The 21,569-nt window shown below is 47.4% G+C and overlaps 1 protein-coding gene across 1 annotated transcript in view; it reads right to left on the bottom strand.

Annotated features, from left to right (window-relative positions):
- Nucleotides 1-21,569, bottom strand: part of LOC137323478 (villin-1-like) — a 58,063-nt gene that overhangs the window by 2,142 nt on the left and 34,352 nt on the right. Inside the window, exons 10-19 of the mRNA XM_067986980.1 lie at nucleotides 20,385-20,538; nucleotides 20,173-20,273; nucleotides 17,640-17,777; nucleotides 15,009-15,167; nucleotides 12,163-12,342; nucleotides 9,622-9,767; nucleotides 8,238-8,382; nucleotides 7,160-7,348; nucleotides 1,336-1,401; nucleotides 481-621 (exon numbers count right to left, since the gene is read on the bottom strand). Coding sequence (XP_067843081.1) covers nucleotides 481-621; nucleotides 1,336-1,401; nucleotides 7,160-7,348; nucleotides 8,238-8,382; nucleotides 9,622-9,767; nucleotides 12,163-12,342; nucleotides 15,009-15,167; nucleotides 17,640-17,777; nucleotides 20,173-20,273; nucleotides 20,385-20,538 — 1,419 coding nt within the window. The remainder of the gene's footprint in view (nucleotides 1-480; nucleotides 622-1,335; nucleotides 1,402-7,159; nucleotides 7,349-8,237; nucleotides 8,383-9,621; nucleotides 9,768-12,162; nucleotides 12,343-15,008; nucleotides 15,168-17,639; nucleotides 17,778-20,172; nucleotides 20,274-20,384; nucleotides 20,539-21,569) is intronic.

Genomic DNA, 21,569 nt, shown 5'->3' with positions numbered 1-21,569 from the left:
TGGCATTTTCATTTTAGAGGCTGGAGTCAGTCCAAAAAGGCATCCAAATTTAAAGATCGCACCAAAACGGAAGCAGCAGATATTTAGGCGATGAAGCTGCTCAGGTAGATTTTCCTCTACGGGCATCACGGGGTGGGGGGTGGTGGGGGAGTAGCCACCTGTTACTTTCCTTCCTGGAGCAATTTGCCTTGGTGCACTCTGATCACAAGCCTGCCCCTCTCTCTCTCTGCCACTCCCCAACCCCTTTCTCTGCCCCTCACCTCAGTATTATTCAGCACCAACCCAACATTTAAACTTACTCCGTGCCTTTGCCAGGAGTAACCCGATCCCTCTGGATGCCCATTCTCCCTTTGCCGCCTCTGCTACAACACTCCCAAGCCCCGTGCCAGCATCGTGCCTTCCACACCCAGCAATCCCCGTGAGCCCGAGTGCTACCTGCTCTTGATCAAGGTCAAATTCCGCAAACGCTGCCCAGCTCACCTCCTTCCTGGTAGGATCTACTCCTTCAGGCAGCTCTTCAGCCACCTTATGGAGCAGTTTCTCCGCTGGGTAGGACTGCAAGGATTCTTTGGACAGCAACACATCGTTGTAACCGTAAGAAGTTTGGGGGTTCTTCATGTCCTGGTAGGGTGGGAGTGGGCAGGAAGAGAGAGAAAGAGGTTAAGAAGAAAATAATCAGACACCAGGAAGATCCTTCAAGTTGGGGTCAGCTCACCAGCAACAGTACCACACCACATGGCGGCACTCCTGCACTAAGTCCCCCCGCACACCCCCCTCCCCCTCACAAATTCCTCCTCTCCATCCAATTCCCTTTTGAAAGTTATTATTGAATCTGCTTCCACCGCCCTTTCAGGCAGCGCATTCCAGATCATAACTCACTGAAGAAATTCTCCTCATCTCCCCCTTAATCACCTTAAATCCGTGTCCTCCTGGTTACCAACCTTCCCACCACTGGAAACAGTTTCTCCTTATCGAAGCTATCAAAACCACTCAATTTTGAACACCGATTAAATCTCCCCTTAACCTTCTCTGCTCTGAACAACCCCAGCTTCTCCAGTCTCTCCGCATAACTGGGTATCATTCGAATAAATCCCCTCCGCACCCTCCAAGGCCTCGACATCCTTTCTGATCATCAAACCAGTTCCGACAAAGGTCATTGACCTGAAACGCTAACTCTTTCTCTTCATGGACGCTCCCTGACCCGCTGAGTGTTTCCCAGCAGTTTCTGTTCTTAAACCATCAAAATGGCTCATTATATTAACAACTTTTCAATTTGAACTTGTTTAAGTTTTACTCCTCCCAGGACCCCCATCAGCTCTGCATTTCCTTGCTTACATTCAGCAGTTCCTCAACAACTTCAGGATCGTCCAACTCCATCTTCATCTCTTCATATCTTCCATCCTTGGGGGGAAAAAAAATACGGACATGTTAGAATTCAGGCTCGCACAACACTTCACGGTGGCACAGAGGGAGCGCCCGCACCGTCTGCCCTCTCTGGTGGACGTAAAAGATCTGACGGCCGCTATTTTGAAGACGAGCAGGGGAGTTCTCCCCCGGTGTCCTGAACCAATATTTAACCCTCAACCAACAAGGGCAATTAGGGATGGGCAATAAATGCTGGCCTCGCCAGCGACACCCACATCCCATGAACGAATAAAAAAAATCACTAAAAAACAGATTATCTGGTCATTATCTCATTGCTGTTTGTGGGATCTTGCTGTGCGCAAATTGGCTGCCGCGTTTCCCGCATTACAACAGTGACTACACTTCAAAAAGTGTTTAATTGGTCGGAAAGCGCTTTGGCACGTCCTGAAAGGCACTGTAGAAATGCAAATCTCTTTTCACGGGGAGAGAACAATAAAGTCTACAATTGTCACCGGAAACCACATTTAAACAAACAGGAGGGAGCTGGAGTCACAACAGCACAGTCCGTCAGGACGACTCACGGGGCCTCTGCATCAGATTGAGGTGGGGGGGTGGGGGTGGGGCTGGGGCTGTTATAGAGGAGTTTTTAATGGCTCACCGGTGAGGAAACTGTATCCAAGTGTTATAGGGGGTGGTGGAAGGGGGGAAAGAGAGGTTACAGCGTCCCAATAACAAGTGTTATGGTGCAGTGTGCCCACGGCCCTCATGGTCTATGCGAGGCGCTCCAGGTATACAAGACACATTGTGGCAGCTGACTAACTTTCAGCGGAAGGCCTGGTGAAGGAACGAAGCTGGAGAAAATTCATTACTAAAATTATAAAATTACAGCATCTTTATAAAAAGGGACCACGGGTGCATCACCTGTTCACAAAAAAAAAAAGGTATCAGGTTCAGTCACATTCATTCAAGAGGATGACAAGTAATCGATGACCCTTGGGCCAGCTGGGAAGGGTCCCTAGTGCCAGGGAATGGGACACTTTTTGCTTCAAGGGAGCTCAGCACCAACTCCTTAAAAAGGCGGATCTGGACAAGTTCCTGACAATGGAAAATTTCAAGCAATGAAGAATCATAGAAAATTACGGCACAGACGGAGGCCATTTGGCCCATCGTGTCTGTGCCAGTCGATAAAGAGCGACCCAGCCTAATCAAACTTTCCAGCACTTGGTCCGTAGCCCTGTAGGTTACAGCACTTCAGGTGCACATCCAGGTACTTTTTAAAATGAGTTGAGGGTTTCTGCCTCTCCCACCCTCTCAGGCAGTGAGTTCCAGACCCCCACCACCCTCTGGGTGAAAAGAATTTGCCTCAGCTCCCCTCTAATCCTTCTACCAATTACTTTAAATCTATGCCCCCTGGTCACTGACCCCTCTGCTAAGGGAAATAGGTCCTCCCTATCCACTCTATCTAGTCCCTTCATAATTTTATACACCTCAATTAAATCTCCCCTCAGCCTCCTCTGTTCCAAGGAAAACAACCCCAGCCTATCCAATCTGCTCAGCTAAAATTCTCCAGTCCTGGCAACATCCTCAAATCTCCTCTGTACCCTCTCTAGTGCAATCACATCTTTCCTGTAATGTGGTGACCAGAACTGTACACAGTACTCAAACTGTGGCCTAACCAATGTTTTATACAGTTCCAGCATAACCTCCCTGTTATATTCTATGCCTCGGCTAATAAAGGAAAGCATCCTGTATGCCTTTTTAACCACCTTATCTACCTGTCCTGCTACCTTCAGGGATCTGTGGACATGCACTCCAAGGTCCCTCTCTTCCTCTACATCTCTCAGTATCCTCCCATTTATTGTGTATTCCCTTGCCTTGTTTGCCCTCCCCAAATGCATTACCTCACACTTCTCTGGATTGAATTCCATTTGTCACTTTTCTGCCCACCTGACCAGTCCATTGATATCTTCCTGCAGTCTACAGCTTTCCTCCTCACTATCAACCACACAGCCAATTTTTGAATCATCTGCAAACTTCTTGATCAAGCCCCCCACATTCAAGTCCAAATCATTAATATATACCACAAAAAGCAAAGGACCTAGTACTGAGCCTTGTGGGACCCCACTGGAAACAGCCTTCCAGTCGCAAAAACACCCGTCAACCATAACCCTTTGCTTCCTGCCACTGAGCCAATTTTGGATCCAACTAGCTACTTTCCCCATGGACTTGTACTTTTTTGACCAGTCTGCCATTTGGGACCTTGTCAAAAGCCTTGCTAAAATCCATGTAGACTACATCAAACGCATTACCCTCATCGACCCTCCTTGTTACCTCCTCAAAAAATTCAATCAAGTTAGTCAGACACGACCTTCGCTTAACAAATCCATGCTGACTGTCTTTGATTAACCCGTGCCTTTCTAAATGACGGTTTATCCTGTCCTTCAGAATTGATTCCAATAATTTGCCCACCACCGAGGTTAGACTGACTGGCCTATAATTACTCGGTCTATCTCTTTCTCCCTTTTTAAACAACGGTACAACGTTAGCAGACCTCCAATCTTCCGGCACCACGCCTGTATCCAGGGAGGATTGGAAAATGATGGTCAGAGTCTCCGCTATTTCCTCCCTTGCTTCATTTAACAGCCTGGGATACATTTCATCCGGGCCTGGCGATTTTTCTACTTTCAAAGATGCTAAACCCCTTAATACTTCCTCTCTCACTATGTTTATCCCATCCAATATTTCACACTCCTCCTCCTTAACTACAATCTGTGCATCATCCCTCTCTTTTGCGTTGACAGATGCAAAGTATTCATTAAGAACCAGACCCACATCTTCCGCCTCCACACACAGGTTACCTTTTTGGTCTCTAATAGGCCCTACTCTTTCCTTAGTTATCCTCTTGTATTTATAAAACATTTTTGGGTTTTCCTTAAGTATACTTGCCAGTATTTTTTCATGCCCTCTCTTTGCTTTCCTAATTTCCTTTTTAATTTCACCCCTGCACTTTATTCTCCTCTAGGCTTTCTGCAGTATTGAGCTCTTGGTGTCTGACATAAGCTTCCCTTTTTTTCCCCCCCTTATCTTACTCTGTGTGCTCCTAGTCATCCAGGGGGTTCTAGATTTGGCAGCCCCACCCTTTTTCTTTGTGGGAACATGTTTACTCTGAACCCCTTGAATCTCTCCCACTGCTCTGAAGTTAGATCATCCGCTGCTGAAATCCTCATCCATTCCTGTGTTGCCTCTAGACTCAACCATTCCAATGATCTCCTGGCCAGCCTCCCACCTTCCACCCTCCTGTAAACTTGAGCTCATCCAAAACTCTGCTGTTGCTCGTATGCTAACTCGCACCAAGTCCCGTTCACCCATCACCCCCTGCGCTCGCTGACCTACATTGGCTCCTGGACCGGCAACATCTCAAATTTAAAATTCTCATCCTTGTTTTCAAATCCTTCCATGGCCTCGCCCCCTCCCTATTTCTGTAACCTCCTCTAGCCCTATGAGATCTCTGCGCTCCTCCAATTCTGGCCTCCTGCGCATCCCCGATTTTCATCGCTCCACCATTGGCGGCCGTGCCTTCAGCTGCCTAGACCCTAAGCTCTGGAATTCCCTCCCTAAACCTCTCTCTCCTCCTTTAAGACGCTCCTTAAAACCCATCTCTGTGACCAAGCCCCTGTCCTAATATCTCCTTATGTGGCTTGGTGTCAAATTTTGTTTGATAATCGCTCCTGTGAAGCACCTTGGGATGTTTATGTTAAAGGCACTATATAAATGCAAGTTGTTGTTGTGAGGTAGCTAGACTTGGTGATACTCAAGAGTCATCATAGTCTCTTAGAATATGGTTGACCACCTTGGGGGTCAGATCAGAATTTTCATAGAGTCCTACAGCACAGAAGGAGGCCATTTATCCCACAGTGCCTCTGTCTGTTCTTTAAAGGAGCTACCAATTAGTCCCACTCCACTGCCCTTTCCCCATAGCCCAGCAAATTCTTCCTTTTCAAATATCCAATTCCCTTTTGAAACTTACTATAGAATCTGCTTCCACCGCCCTTTCAGGCAGTGCATTCCAGATCATAACAACTCACTGCGTAAAAAAAAAAAATTCTCATCTCCCCACTGGTTCTTTTGCCAATTATCTTAAAATCTGTCTTCTTGTTACCGACCCACCTATCAAGTCCCCTCAATTTTGAACATCTCCCCTTAACCTTCTCTGCTTTAAGGAGAACAACCCCAGCTTCTCCACATAACTGAAGTCCCTCATCCCTGGTACCATTCTAGTAAATCTCCCCTGCACCCTTTCCCAGGCCTTGACATCCTTCCTAAAGTGTGGTGCCCAGAATTGGACAACTCCAGCGGAGGCCTAAATCAGTGTTTTATAAAGGTTTAGCATAACTTCCTTGATTTTGTACTCTGTGCCTCTATTTATAAAGCCCAGGATCCTGGATGCTTTTTTTTAAAAAAAAAACAGCCTTCTCAACTTGTCCTGCCACCTTCATAGATTTGTGTACATACACCCCCAGCTCTTTTCTGTTTCTAGGGTTGCCAACTCTGGTTGGATGTATTCCTGGAGGTTTCATCACATGATCTCCGGCCTCCTACTGCCCATGGTCCCGCCATTGGTCGCCAACATGTCCATCCTCATGGTATCCTGCCTTCCCACAGCCAATTGGAAAACCAACAGTCTCTTAAAATAAGTTACCTGATTGGATGATTCTTGACGTTTAGTCAAACAGCCTTTTTTCCTCCCCCCCCCCGCCCCCATCTCCAATATTTAAAAAAAATATATAATTAATAAAAAAGGAAAGGTATTCAAAAGAAAATGGGGAAAAAAATTTTAAAAATGCCCCTATGATTTTTCTCCAGGGTTTTGCTCGCAGAAGCGTTATGGAGATTAATTTTCAATTCCCGGAGACTCCAGGACAATCCTACTGCACTCCAACATTTCTAGAGTCTTGTTTCCTAAATTGGCCACAAGTTTTTTCATCTTGAGATTGCAAGATGGGGGTGCGGATAGTGGGGCTGGGGGGAGATGGATGATGTCCACGGGGCTGTAACATACCTGCTGGCTAGGAGCTCAACAGATCAGAGTCTTTTCCAATCCTTTATCCAAATATCCTTTACCCTCCATAAACTTGAGCTCATCCAAAATTTTGCTGCCCATATCCGAACTCGCACCAAGTCCCGTTCACCCATCACCCACTGTGCTCGCTGACCTACGTTGGCTCTCAGTCCGGGAACGCCTCGATTTTAAAATTCTCATCGTTGTTTTCAAATCCTTCCGCGTCCTTGTCTCTCCCTATCTCTGTAACCTCCTCCAGCCCTACAACACTAGGAGATCTCTGCGTTTCTCCAATTCTTGCCTCTTGCACATCCCCGATTTCCATTGTTCCACCATTGGCAGCCGTGCCTTCACCTGCCTAGGCCCTAAGCTCTGGAATTCCCTCCCTAAACCTCTCTGCCTCCTTTAAGATGCTCCTTAAAACGTGCCTTTGACCAAGCTTTTGGTCACCTGTCCTAATATCTAGTATCTCGTTGTCAAATTTTGTTTGATCATCGCTCCTGTGAAGCGCCTTGGGACGTTTTACTACGTTAAAGGCGCTATATTAATGCAAGTTGTTGTCTGTAAATGTAGACACTCCCCTTCCACTGAACAGACCCAATCTGATGCAATGGACTGGGCACAGTCTCCCTCCAGACATCAAGCACCTCTTTCCTTTCCAGCTAACCCATGCTGCATCTAAAGTGCCTAAAGTTTGAGTCCATGAACATGGATGCACACAAGACATCTACTTACAGTCCATTTGTGTTGGTCCCAAGCCATGAACCAGCCAGTGAAAGTTGGCGGCTCAAAGCCTTGCTTGACGACCACGATGGGGGTGCCGGGGTCACGCTTGCTTGGGTGGGTGCTGAGGTACTCCTGCGCTGTGACAATCGAATGCTCCTTCTCCGTCTCGTTGGCTCCTTTACCAATCCACAGGAAAATCTGACAAAGGAAAGAGAATGTTAACTTCCAACGGCTGTTGCCTTGAACAGGCCGGGGCTCCTTTCTCTAGGAAAGAGAAGGCCGAGGGGTGACCTGATAGGGGTTTTTAAGATTATGAGAGGGTTTGATAGGGTAGATGTAGAGAAAGAAAATGTTTCCACTTATGGGGGGAGACCAGAACTAGGGGCCATAATTATAAGATAGTCAATAATGAATGCAGGAGAAACTTCTTTACCCAGAGAGTGGTAAGAATGAGGAACTCACTACCATAAGGAGTAGTTGAGGCAAATAGCAACGATGCATTTAAGGGCAAGCTAGATAAACACATGAGGGAGAAAGGAATGGAAGGATATGCTGATAGGGTGAGATGAAGTAGGGAGGGAGGAGGCTCGTGTGGAGCATAAACACCGGCATGGACCAGTTGGGCTGAATGGTGCTGTAAAATTCTACGTGATGTATTCTACCAGGCAAGGATCAACTGTGTGCAACACTGGAAGATGATAGTTACATAGGAACAGGAGTAGGCCACTCAGCCCCTCGAACCTGTTCCACCATTCAGTTAGGTCATGGCAGATCTGTATTTTAACTCCATTTACCCGCCTTGGTTCCATAGCTCGATACCCTTACCCATTAAAAAAAAAATCTATTTCTAGGAATGGAACACAAACTGGCCACAAGAGTACAGCATGCACTGCATTTGTACTGTCGCACAACCCTTTGGACCTGCCAGTATTTAAAACGAAGGCAGCACCTAGTGGGCTCAAGGCAGAGAGTCCTAGGCCAGGAGAGATCCAGGACCAGAGATTGATTCTGAATGCGGAGACGGGTATTACAGAACACGGGAGAGATTTCGTGCATTAAAAGGTTTAATTTTTTTTGTTGCAAAAACCTGTTCCCAGGTGTCCAAAAGCATGACATCATCATCATCGAGATCATCCTGGCTGAAGTCAGTTATCTCCGTGGCGATAAAGCGCCCAGTCTGGTTGGAGCATTCAAAGAGGCGGGGAGCGATATCCTGATGCTCCTCTTGTAACCTGAAACGAAGAGAAGAGAGTGGTGACTTGTAATTAACCCCTTATTACCGTGGTAATAGATCTGAGTGAGTGATCTCAATTACAAGAGTAGCATCGTCGGAATTTCCCCCAAACCAACACAGGAACAGGAGTAGGCCCTTCAGCCCCTTTACCACAGGTGTTTATGCTCCACACGAGCTTCTGTTCCTCCCTCTTTCAAACTTCACCTCAATTATTTTTTTAAAAGTGGAATTTCAATGTTAATTGTTTCATAAAAGTCCACATTTTTTAGAATGCGGATAGTTAAGTGGCTGAATAAGTTCTCAATTTGTTAATAAAAAAGTATATTATCCAAGAAAACTTGATTAAGAATCTGAAGTCAGAATTGTTAATTCTGTCAGCATTGTTAATTCTGTCAGCCAAATATTGGAGGAGCAGAATGTTACAGCACGGAAACAGGCCATTCGGCCCAACTGGTCCAGGCCGGTGTTTATGCTCCACACGAGGCTCCTCCCTCCCTACTTCATCTCACCCTATCAGCACATCTTTCTATTCCTTTCCCCCTCATGTGTTTATCCAGCTTCCCCTTAAATGCATCTATGTTATTCACCTCAACTACTCCTTGTGGGAGCGAGTTCCACATTCTCACCACTCTCTGGGTAAAGAAGTTTCTCCTGAATTCATCTTATATTTATGACCTCTAGTTCGGGTCTCTCCCACATGTGGAAACATCTTCTCTATGTCTACCCCCATCAAGCCCCTTCATAATTCAGGTCACCCCTCAGCCTTCTCTTTTCTCAAGTAAAGAGCCCCAGTCTGTTCAATCTTTGCTGATTGTTATAAACCTCTCTGTTCTGGTATCATCCCAGTAAATCTGGTTTGTTGGATTGTTGTATTACATCTTTAAAAGCTGACCAATTGAGGGAGGTGGGGAGAAGGCAGGAGTTGGGTTGAGATCAAAAAATGACTCCGGCCTTTTGAGTCCCAAATGCTTTTCCAGTTCCTAAGAAGAAAAAAAATCTATTGTCCTACATTTAAAACGCAGTCATTCCCAACATGGACTCCTCTGGGAAAAGCCTGAACTCCCTTCAGCACTGTGGCCGAGTTCCCAATGTCATCAGCAAGGGTGTTCCAACTTATCCTGTCACTTCATAACTTGCATCAAGTTACTCCTGAAGCATGGAGTTGAGGGGAGTTTGCTCGGTCATTAAGAGCTTGTTTGAGATTCCTGTTGGACTTTATTAGCAGGTAAGATGGTACCTCTTATCATTGGCATACGGTGCTTTTCCTCCAAGAGCTATCCAGAAATCTCCAGGTTCCTGGCCTTCGTACACATTTTGCTTGTCCCTCCTGGAGATGGTATCGGCCACGCTCTTGGCTATTTCTCTCTCGTCACCGCTGCATCCCTACAACACAACCAGATTGTTTAAGAGAACCCACCAAGAGTAGAGACACAACTCTTTTTCCTTCTCCCTCCTTTTGTGGTCAACATTCTTTCCCTCCACCTACCGTGGAGGCGTCGACTTTTCACCGAGCTATGGTTTAAGAAGCCCGAGGCACCCTCTGCTACCACCTTCAGTTGGGGCCCAGGCAGAATGCCATTGAGCTATTTGACAGTGGGTAGCATCACAGCTAAGCCGAGGCTCGTCTTAACCCGATGCCCTCGCAGTGTGTTCAGGAGCAGGAACGATGGCCAAATTCCTACTTCCAAACCCAAGGGTCCCGAGACAAACTCCTGCTGCTACCCTGGCTGAGACCAGTTAAGTCAGCAGGCATTGGTGGATCAAATATGGGATCTTCCTCATGCACAAAGATCAGTTACTCAGTACCTCAACCAGATGAGCTAACACTGTTTCCCCCCCCTCAACATCAACTCCATTTTTTTTTACATCTCCACAGATCAAGTCAAGAAACTGACGCCCATTGAGTAAGGGACGGTAATGATTATATACTGAGGACCTAATTTCTGTGCATAAAGGGCATCCTGTAGATTGATAAGATTTTAAATGGTTTATGATGTAGCCATTGATTCCACAAAGAGTGAATGGAGAGCCTTCGCCTATTCATAATTTTTTTTAAATTCGTTCATGGGATGTGGGCGTCGCTGGCAAGGCCGGCATTTATTGCCCATCCCTAATTGCCCTCGAGAAGGTGGTGGTGAGCCGCCTTCTTGAACCGCTGCAGTCCGTGTGGTGAAGGTTCTCCCACAGTGCTGTTAGGAAGGGAGTTCCGGGATTTTGACCCAGTGACGATGAAGGAACGGCGATATATTTCCAAGTCGGGATGGTGCGTGACTTGGAGGGGAACGTGCAGGTGGTGTTGTTCCCATGTGCCTGCTGCTCGTCTTTCTAGGTGGTAGAGGTCGCGGGTTTGGGAGGTGCTGTCGAAGAAGCCTTGGCGAGTTGCTGCAGTGCATCCTGCGGATGGTACACACTGCAGCCACGGTGCACCGGTGGTGAAGGGAGTGAATGTTTAGGGTGGTGGATGGGGTGCCAATCAAGCGGGCTGCTTTGTCCTGGATGGTGTCGAGCTTCTTGAGTGTTGTTGGAGCTGCACTCATCCAGGCAAGTGGAGAGTATTCCATCACACTCCTGACTTGTGCCTTGTAGATGGTGGAAAGGCTTTGGGAAGTCAGGAGGTGAGTCACTCGCCACAGAATACCCAGCCTCTGGCCTGCTCTTGTAGCCACAGTATTTAAATGGCTGGTCCAGTTACGTTTCTGGTCAATGGTGACCCCCAGGATGTTGTTGGTGGGGATTTGGCAATGGTAATGCCATTGAATGTCAAGGGGAGGTGGTTAGACTCTCTTGTTGGAGATGGTCATTGCCTGGCACTTGTCTGGTGCGAATGTTACTTGCCACTTATGAGCTCAAGCCTGGATGTTGTCCAGGTCTTGCTGCATGCGGGCTCGGACTGCTTAGTTATCGGAGGGGTTGCGAATGAAACTGAACATTCTGCAATCATCAGCAAACATCCCCATTTCTGACCTTATGATGGAGGGAAGGTCATTGATGAAGCAGCTGAAGATGGTTGGGCCTAGGACACTGCCCTGAGGAACTCCTGCAGCAATGTCCTGGTGCTGAGATGATTGGCCTCCAACAACCACTACCATCTTCCTTTGTGTTAGGAATGACTCCAGCCACTGGATAGTTTTCCCCGATTCCCATTGACTTCAATTTTACTGGGGCTCCTTGGTGCCACACTCGGTCAAATGCTGCCTTGATATCAAGGGCAGTCACTCTCACCTCACCTCTGGAATTCAGTTCTTTTGTCCATGTTTGGACCAAGGCTGTAATGAGGTCTGGAGCAGAGTGGTCCTGGCGGAACCCAAACTGAGCATCGGTGAGCAGGTTATTGGTGAGTAAGTGCCGCTTGATAGCACTGTCGACGACACCTTCCATCACTTTGCTGATGATTGAGAGTAGACTGATGGGGCGGTAATTGGCCGGATTGGATTTGTCCTGCTTTTTGTGGACAGGCCATACCTGGGCAATTTTCCACATTGTCGGGTAGATGCCAGTGTTGTAGCTGTACTGGAACACGTTGGCTGCCACCAGGATAATTTCTTGACCCCAAAGCCTACGTTTCCAGATGGCCGTTTGGACACTGCTCAAGACCGGTTGATTCAATTAAACCCCACCCCCCCCCCCCCCATTTATGGGGCAATTGAGTCCTGTTAATTTGCTTCCACTTGTGGTTGGGTAGGATTAAAGCTGTTTTGCAGGAACTAATCAAAAGCAAGAGTAGGATTCACTATTGGATCCTAAATGGCACTGCCCAAAGAGTTTGACGAGCACTTACCTTCCCATACCATAGGTAACAACAGTTTTCTGTCCTGAGCACAAAGACATCATTGGAGTTGAGGGAGGAGGAACGCCCTGACACTTCAAAGGCCTTGGTGTGGTACTCATTCTTGCCACGAATCTGAAAGAGGCGTACTGGGGGCTCTGGCTCCCCGTTGTCAGTCCTGGAGGTACCCCCCTGAAAAATACCAAGAGAATCTCAACACTGCCTGATGGGTTGGAATTTGAACCTGCTGAATGCTGCAGTCAAGCGACACAGCAGGACAACCTAGTTTCAGTTGGGACAAAAGTGATTAAGCATGTGGAGACAAGGTTAGAATTTGCAGAACAATCGGGTTACGAAGTAGCAAATGGGTGTATGCAGGGTATATTTGATTAACCTTTGAGCCATGTCCAATCACGAGTCACTGACTCAGATCGGCCAAAAGCCACGCTATAGCAAAAAAATGGACCCTACTGTCCAGATAACTGGATAAAAGACAGAACTAAAAGAAGGGGCTTCGCTAACGATGTAAAATTATAATTAGGTTGTTTTTGAATGTTGCCACGGAGCCGGATTGGCTAAGGAATAAGTAACGTAGTAACGGCTATCGGTGTGCTCCAGTCTTGCACTGTATATAAGCTTGTGGATTTTGTTGATCGGGGAGAAGGTGCTCGCACAGACCGGGGGGGGGGGTCAGAGACCCTTGTCCCAGAGCTCGGTTTTAATAAACTGCACCTTTTACTTTACCACAGATTAGATGTGAATTTATTTTCACCCAACGCTGCCCAAAAAGATGCCACCTCTTGGCCAATCATCCCAAGTAGAATTGGTTTGGGTGCGGGAGCCTAACAACTGCAACATCAGAACTTGGAGTAGACTTGGGACAACCAGATTTGAATCGTAGTCTGGGCCATATTGGTCAAATAAGTTGGCCAGTGATGGAAATCCAGACTCGACTGGTGTCCAAAAGAAAGAACGGATCAATGGTCACTTGTGTTGCTTGAGCTAGCAATGACCACTCTCAGCTAGATCTAAACACCAAGCACTGCCCAGAGTGGGCAGGTAGGGAACCTGCCACTCCTTGGTGTTTTTAAAAATTCATTCTCAGGATTATGGGCGTCACTGGCGAGGCCGGCATTTATTGCCCGTTGCCTAGTTACCCCTCGAGAAGGTGCCTTCTTGAATTGCTGCAGTCAGTGTGGTGAGGGTGCTCCCACAGCGCAGTTAGGAAGAGAGTTCCAGGATTATGACTCAGCAATGATGAAAGGTTGCAAGAACATGCAGGAAATCACACCACCTTTAAAGGGAAGGAGAATCTTTGGATATTAATCATTTAATTATTTGTCTGGTTTGGTTTAAAATTCAAAGTTCTGTAATCAGTCTATTGGATTACACAATGAGACTGTCAATATTTCAGCGTGTTAATATGTTAAATCAGATCCCACTGAACTCAGTAAAGCAAAAACCATTTAAGGCATTCATTTGAGACAAGACAAAATATAAAAGGAAAGATGTAGGGCTGGAGGAGGTTATGGAATTAGGGAGCAGCAAGACCACAAAAGGGATTCAAATTACATAAAATTTACAGCACAGAAACAGGCCATTCGGCCCAACTGGTCTATGCCGGTGTTTCTGCACAAGCCTCCTCCCTCCCTGCTTCATCTCACCCTATCAGCATATCCTTCTATTCCCTTCTCCCTCATGTGTTTATCTAGTTTCCCCTTAAATGCATCTATGATATTTGCCTCAACCACCCCTTGTGGTAACGAGTTCCACATTCTAACCGCTCACAGACGTCAGCTGTGGCTCAGTGGGCAGCACTCTCACTTCTGAGTTGTGGGTTCGAGTCCCACTCCAGGGACTTGAGCACAAAGTCTAGCTTGACACTGGAGTGCTGCACGGTCAGAGGTGCTGCCTTTCAGGCGAGATGTTAAACCGAGGCCCCCGTCTGCCCTCTCAGGTGGATGTAAAAGATCCCACAGGGCACTATTTTGAATAAGAGCAGGGGGAGTTCTCCCCGGTGTCCTGGCCAATATTTATCCCTCAATCAACATCATTAAAACTAATTATCTGGCTATTATCATATCGCTATTTGTGGGATCTTGCTGCGTGCAAATTGGCTGTAAAGCACTTTGCGACATCCGGAGGTTGAGAAAGGTGCTATATAAATGCAAGTCCTTCCTTCTTTTCTGGGTAAAGAAGTTTCTCCTGAATTCCCTATTGGATTTATTAGTGACTATCTTATATTTATGGCCCCTAGTTTTGGTCTCCCCCACAAGAGGAAACATCTTCTCTATCATAAAGACCTCCACCAAGTCACCCCTCAGCCTTTTCTTTTCTAGAGAAAAGAACTCCAGCCTGTTCAATCTTTCCTGGTAAGTATAACCTCTCAGTCATGGTATAATTTCTACACCATCTCCAGTGGCTCCTAGATCCCTTTTTTCTAATATGGACACCAGAACTGTGCGCAGTATTCCCAATTGGTGGCATCTGGGGACCGGGAGCCAATGTAGGTCAGCAAGGACAGGGGTGATGGGCGAGCGGGATAGGGTTTTGGATGAGCTAAAGTTTACGGAGGGTGGAGGACGGCCAGAAGAACATTAGAAATGGTCAAGTCTGCAGGTGACAAAGGCAAGGGGTGAGGGATTCAGCAGCAGATGGGCAGAGGCAGGAGTGGAGACGGGCGGTGAAAGTGGGTCGCAATGGAGAGAACAAGGGGTCAGAGGCTCAGCTCAGGGTCGATAACCAGTTGTGCCTGTGGGATCAGACATTTCACTATAAACAGAAAAGACCGCAACACACACAAAAACCCCCATTTCCTCCATCCCCTGCCCCCCCACCCCTCCCCAAATCTACATTACCTCATAAACTACAAGTTTGCCCTTGAAAATGGCCATCAGATGCTGAGGCTCCTTGCCCATAGTCACTCGGACCTGCACAGGCTCCCCATTGTACTGCTGGTCAAGGTGGACAGCCTGGTAGGCAGAGGCAGTGATTTCACTCTGACTGGCATGGCTACCCTGAGGAAAAAAAAAGGAAACAGGTCAAAATGGACTTGTAGACTTTCAAATGAAGCACGCTGCACTTTCACATTTAAAACAAATAGTGTCATAAGTCATTTCGTTCCCTCCCGCAGTTCTGCCAATGTTTCTCCTCTCTCCAGAAGGCAGAGTATGGTTCCACAGGCCCTTTGCCCAAATGGACATTATTCATACCAGCCTGGATAGGGAGAGTCAACAACATAGGAACAAGAGTAGGCCATTCAGCCCCTCGTGCCTGCTCCGCCATTTGATAAGATCATGGCTGATCTGTGATCTAACTCCATATACCTGCCTTTGGCCCATATCCCTTAATACCTTTGGTTGCCAAAAAGCTATCTATCTCAGATTTAAATTTAGCAATTGAGCTCGTATCAATTGCCGTTTGCAGAAGAGAGTTCCAAACTTCTACCACCCTTTGTGTAGAAATGTTTTCTAATCTCGCTCCTGAAAGGTCTGGCTCTAATCTTTAGACTGTGCCCCCTACTCCTAGAATCCCCAACCAGCGGAAATAGTTTCTCTCTATCCACCCTATCTGTTCCCCTTAATATCTTATAAACTTCAATCAGATCACCCCTTAACCTTCGAAACTCCAGAGAATACAACCCCGATTTGTGCAATCTCTCCTCGTAACTTAACCCTTGAAGTCCGGGTATCATTCTAGTAAACCTACGCTGCACTCCCTCCAAGGCCAATATGTCCTTCCGAAGGTGCGGTGCCCAGAACTGCTCACAGTACTCCAGGTGCGGTCTAACCAGGGTTTTGTATAGCTGCAGCATAACTTCTGCCCCCTTGTACTCTAGTCCTCGAGATATAAAGGCCAGCATTCCATTAGCCTTATTGATTATTTTCTGGACCTGTTCATGACACTTCAACGATCGATGGACCTGAACCCCTAAGTCCCTTTGGACATCCACTGTTTTTAACTTTTTACCAATTTATAAGCTGTTCAATCATAAAAGGCATCACAATTAAGCTCCTCCACCCCAAACCAAGTTTAGGGTTGCCAACTCTGGTTGGACATATTCCTGGAGGCTTCATCACATGACTTTTACGCCCAGTCAAACAGCCTTTTTCTCACCCCCCAGCTCCAATATTTATATAATGCAAATGTTCAAAGAAAAATGAAAAAAACATTAAAAATGGCTCGATGATTTTTCTCAGATTTTCGCTGGGATCAGTGTCCAGCAGATTAATGTTTTAATTGCTGGAGACTCCAGGTCAATCCTGGAGGGCTGGCAACCCCTTACCCTAGTCCTGCCCTCACCTAGTCACCTGCTCATCTGGGCCAGACCACCCGACTGAACCTCAGAACAGGAACCAAACTCAGGACCTTTCCTGTTTGTATGGTCCTCACTGAGCCATTGTGGGGAGCTCAATGCTTTTCTGGAGGATGTGATAGGAAGGAAAGTCAGCCATGGGGAGCAGAAAAGAGACAGGCCTTTTAGGCCCAATGCTTTTTTCCTGTTCCTAAAATCTCTCATTCTTATTTGTTATTTTATCAACCCCCCGAACCCCTCGATTAGATTCCAGCCTGTAACTCACTCCCGGGTATCCATTATTCTATATATAAACCATCCCGAACCCCTCGATTAGATTCCAGCCTGTAACTCACTCCCGGGTATCCATTATTCTATATATAAACCCCCCCGAACCCCTCGATTAGATTCCAGCCTGTAACTCACTCCCAGGTATCCATTATTCTATATATAAACCACCCGAACCCCTCGATTAGATTCCAGCCTGTAACTCACTCCCGGGTATCCATTATTCTATATATAAACCACCCGAACCCCTCGATTAGATTCCAGCCTGTAACTCACTCCCAGGTATCCATTATTCTATATATAAACCCCCCCGAACCCCTCGATTAGATTCCAACCTGTAACTCACTCCCGGGTATCCATTATTCTATATATAAACCCCCCCGAACCCCTCGATTAGATTCCAGCCTGTAACTCACTCCCGGGTATCCATTATTCTATATATAAACCACCCCCGAACCCCTCGATTAGATTCCAGTCTGTAACTCACTCCCAGGTATCCATTATTCTATATATAAACCCCCCCCGAACCCCTCGATTAGATTCCAGCCTGTAACTCACTCCCGGGTATCCATTATTCTATATATAAACCATCCCGAACCCCTCGATTAGATTCCAGCCTGTAACTCACTCCCAGGTATCCATTATTCTATATATAAACCCCCCCCGAACCCCTCGATTAGATTCCAGCCTGTAACTCACTCCCGGGTATCCATTATTCTATATATAAACCATCCCGAACCCCTCGATTAGATTCCAGCCTGTAACTCACTCCCGGGTATCTATTATTCTATATATAAACCACCTGAACCCCCCGATTAGATTCCAGCCTGTAACTCACTCCCGGGTATCATTCTCTGGTTAATCTGAATCGCACAAAGCACGGGAAGAGGGTGGGGGTCACACGGACCTGCCAGAGATAGAGGATGTGGTGCAGTTTACTGTTGACTTTGTATGTGTACAGGATCAGGTAGCAGTCTCCGCTGTAGAAGTGTCCGTGCCACCTCTTCTCCACTGGTACCAGCTCCAGGTCCTCGATCCGCCACACCTGGGAACAGAACAGATCAAGAAAGTCAGTCACTTTTAGGTCTTGGGAGAATTCAGATTTCATTTTTATTACTTTAAGTGATTAAAGCCAAAACTCTGACAGATTCAGTTACCTTATGGCTTTATAGGGTGCAGCGAGCAGCTGAACTGGTGATCAGGGTAGCCCTACCGGTGAGCTCTGTGCACAGAGTTAGTTAATCTCAGCCAACAATAGTGGCACTACAATGCATCTCTGTTAGGGAGAGAATCAAAAGTGTTCATTCTCTCCAGTGACCTCTGCTGGAAGTGCCATTGTGAGATGTTGGACAAGCACAACATTGGGCTTAGTTGGTCAAATAGTCGGCCAACAAATTAACACACAAATGGGCATTTGGACAAGGGTGCCAGAGGGAGATTGCTGGGGTACAGTTACATGGTATCAAGAGTCAACACATTTAGGGGAGAGGGGGAAAAAAAAAAAGTGAGGGAAATTTTTTGTGGGGAGCCGCCTTCTTGAACCGCTGCAGTCCGTGTGGTGACGGTTCTCCCACAGTGCTGTTAGGAAGGGAGTTCCAGGATTTTGACCCAGCGACGATGAAGGAACGGCGATATATTTCCAAGTCAGGATGGTGTGTGACTTGGAGGGGAATGTGCAGGTGGTGTTGTTCCCATGTGCCTGCTGCTCTTGTCCTTCTAGGTGGTAGAGCTCACGGGTTTGGGAGGTGCTGTTGAAGAAGCCTTGGTGAGTTGCTGCAGTGCATCCTGTGGATGGTACACACTGCAGCCACAGTGCGCCGGTGGTGAAGGGAGTGAATGTTTAGGGTGGTGGATGGGGTCCCAATCAAGCGGGCTGCTTTGTCCTGGATGGCGTCGAGCTTCTCGAGCGTTGTTGGAGCTGCACTCATCCAGGCAAGTGGAGAGTATTCCATCACACTCCTGACTTGTGCCTTGTAGATGGTGGAAAGGCTTTGGGGAGTCAGGAGGTGAGTCATCATTCAATCCCTAATCAGACTGGTCGAAAGCCAAACAGTGAACGTCGGGTCAGATCCACTCACCACCCAGAGCTGATCGTAAAAACACATCAACTGGAATCCTGCCGTAGGCCGAATTCCAACTCTGTGCCCCACTAACCCTGATATTTACAGGCCCTAACCGCAGCATCATCACGGCCTCTGACCTCGCTGGAAGGTGCTGAATGTAGAGACAGTGTTCTTGTCATATCTTTTGGTGGGACGTGGAAGAAGAGAAAAAAGGTGGGCAGTTGACCATAGATTGGTCAGGGAAGTAAACCTTTGTCTCTTTCCCCTCCACCCACCCCAAAGTTCCTTGGTCAGAGGAGTGCCTAATTAAACATATCAATGTTGAGGCCTGCAGCGTCTATAACAAGTTGCATTTATACAGTGACTTTAATGCAGTTAAATGTACCCAAGGTGCTTCAGAGGACAATATTTGACACTGAACCACGTGAGATATTAGGACAGGTGACCAAAAGTGTGGTCAAAGGAGGTAGGTTTTAAGGAGGGTCTTAAGGAGAGCGAGGTGGAGAGGTTTAGGGAGAGAATTCCAGAGCTTAGGGCCCAGGCAGCTGAAGGCACGGCCGCCAATGGTGGAGCGATTAAAAAATCGGGGATGCGCAAGTGGCCAGAATTGGAGGAGCGCGGAGATCCCGGAGGGCTGTAGGGCTGGAGGAGGTTACAGAGATAGGGAGGGGGCGAGGGCCACGGAGGGATTTGAAAACAAGCATAAGAATTTTAAAAATTGAGGTGTTCCTGGACCAATGTAGGTCAGCGAGCACAGGGGGTGATGGGTGAACGGGAGTTGGTGCGAGTTAGGATACGGTGCAGCAGAGTTTTGGATGAGCTGAGGTTTACGGAGGGTGGAAGGTGGGAGGCCGGCCAGGAGAGCGTTGGAATAGTTGAGTCTAGGGGCAACAAAAGGCATGGATGAGGGTTTCAGCAGCAGATGAGCTGAGGCAGACGATGCTATAGAGATGGAAGTACGCGGTCTTGGTGATTGAGAGGATATGGGGTCGGGAGCTCATCTCAGGGTCAAATAGGAGGTCAAGGTTGTGAACGGGCTGGTTCAGCCTCAGACAGCGGCCAGGGAGAGGGATGGAGTCGGTGGCTCGGGAACGGAGTTTGTGGCGGGGACTGAAGACAATGGCTTTGATCTTCCCAATACTTAGGGAGGGAACTCCAGAGCTTAGGGCCTAGGCAGCTGAAGGCACGGCCGCCAATGATGGAGCGATTAAAAAAAAATCGGGGCTGCGCAAAAGGCCAGAATTGGAGGAGCGCAGAGATCTCGGAGGGCTGGAGGAGGTTAGAGAGATAGGGAGGGGGAGAGGCCATGGAGGGATTGGAACAGGAGGATGAGAATTTTAATTTCGTTGAGTAGAGTGTGGGACGGTGCGACTGTACCTCTACTTCACCAGACCCGTCGTCCACCATCTGCTCCCGGGCCGCCAGTTCCGGCTTCGCGTGCATCTCCGCTGCATCGAACTTCACCTGCTCCACTTTGGCTGGAAAAAAAAAGCAAGCGCAGAGGGAGAATCAAAGTCACGTAGCCCCCATCGTCCCCATCCGCCCCGCCCCACCCCACCCTGGCCGTACCCAGGCGCCGGCTCACTTACCGATTTTGCCGATGCTGTGAGTTCTGCCCATGCCAACGGTCTGATATTTCACTGTCCACTTCTGAAAAAGCTGCTTAAACAGAGCCGATTCCGCACCGTCATTTACAGCCTCGATATTCACAGAGGGAGGGTAAGCTTTCGCCTTTATGAAGCCCTGAGAACAGCACATTGGAGCGATTAGAAACTAGGAGCGGTCATCTCCTAAATAACGACTTAAAGACTTGCATTTTTATAGCGCCTTTCACCATCTCAGGATGCCCCAAAGCACTTTAAAGCCAATGAAGTACTTTTGAAGTGTGGTCACTGTTGTAATGTGGGAAACCTGGCAGCCAATTTGCACACAGCAAGATCCCACAAACAGCAATGTGATAATGACTGGGTAATCTGTTTTTTTAGTGATGTTGGGTGAGGGATAAATGTTGGCCCAGGACACCGGGGAGAACTCCCCTGCTCTTCAAAATATTAGCAGTGGGATGCTTTACAACCTCCCGAGGGTGCAAACGGGGCCTCGATTTAAGGCCTCATCCAAAAGACGGCACCTCCGACAGTGCAGAGCTGCCTCGGTATTGCACTGGGAGAGTCGGCCTGGATTATGGGCTCAAATCCCCGGTGTGGGACTTGAGCCCAAAACCTCCTGATTCAAGAGGAGAGAGTGTGCCACCCACAGCCGACATCTAGGTGACGATTAAAGTCCTCCTACTATTGTCAGAGGGTAGGTGTGTTCTCACTCACAATATACTCCCTCAAATCAATAGGGTTCTTAAGAAATCTGTGACCCCTGACATGCAATGTTTTAAGTATATAGTAATTAAACATACACTTGAAAAGCAGTACTTACGACAAAACTTTGCGGATTTAGTCAGAGGGCACAAAATGCGCCACAGTTCTCAGCTCAGTATCTTGGGCCTTTACGAACCCCGAGTAACTGTTCCAACCCGCTGACTTTTTCTGACCCCCTCCTACGTAACAATCCACATGTTTCTGCATCACTCAATACGACTCCATACAAGGTGAGTTTTAATGAGCTTGTCCCTCATCAATAAATGTTAACTAGCTCTTTTCCCGTAGAACGGTACAACTGCCCCACTTATTACCTTAAATCGATAGTTTCACTCTTGTTCTATTCTACCAAGTGAAATATCTAATTATAAATCTGTACCCTTCCATTCCAATCTCCTGCTTCTA

The sequence above is a fragment of the Heptranchias perlo genome, chromosome 7 (genome assembly GCF_035084215.1).
Source record: "Heptranchias perlo isolate sHepPer1 chromosome 7, sHepPer1.hap1, whole genome shotgun sequence".
In the NCBI taxonomy this organism is placed as follows: domain Eukaryota; kingdom Metazoa; phylum Chordata; class Chondrichthyes; order Hexanchiformes; family Hexanchidae; genus Heptranchias; species Heptranchias perlo.
Note: the sequence above shows the minus strand (reverse complement) of the source record. Positions and strands in the feature narration are given on the sequence as shown.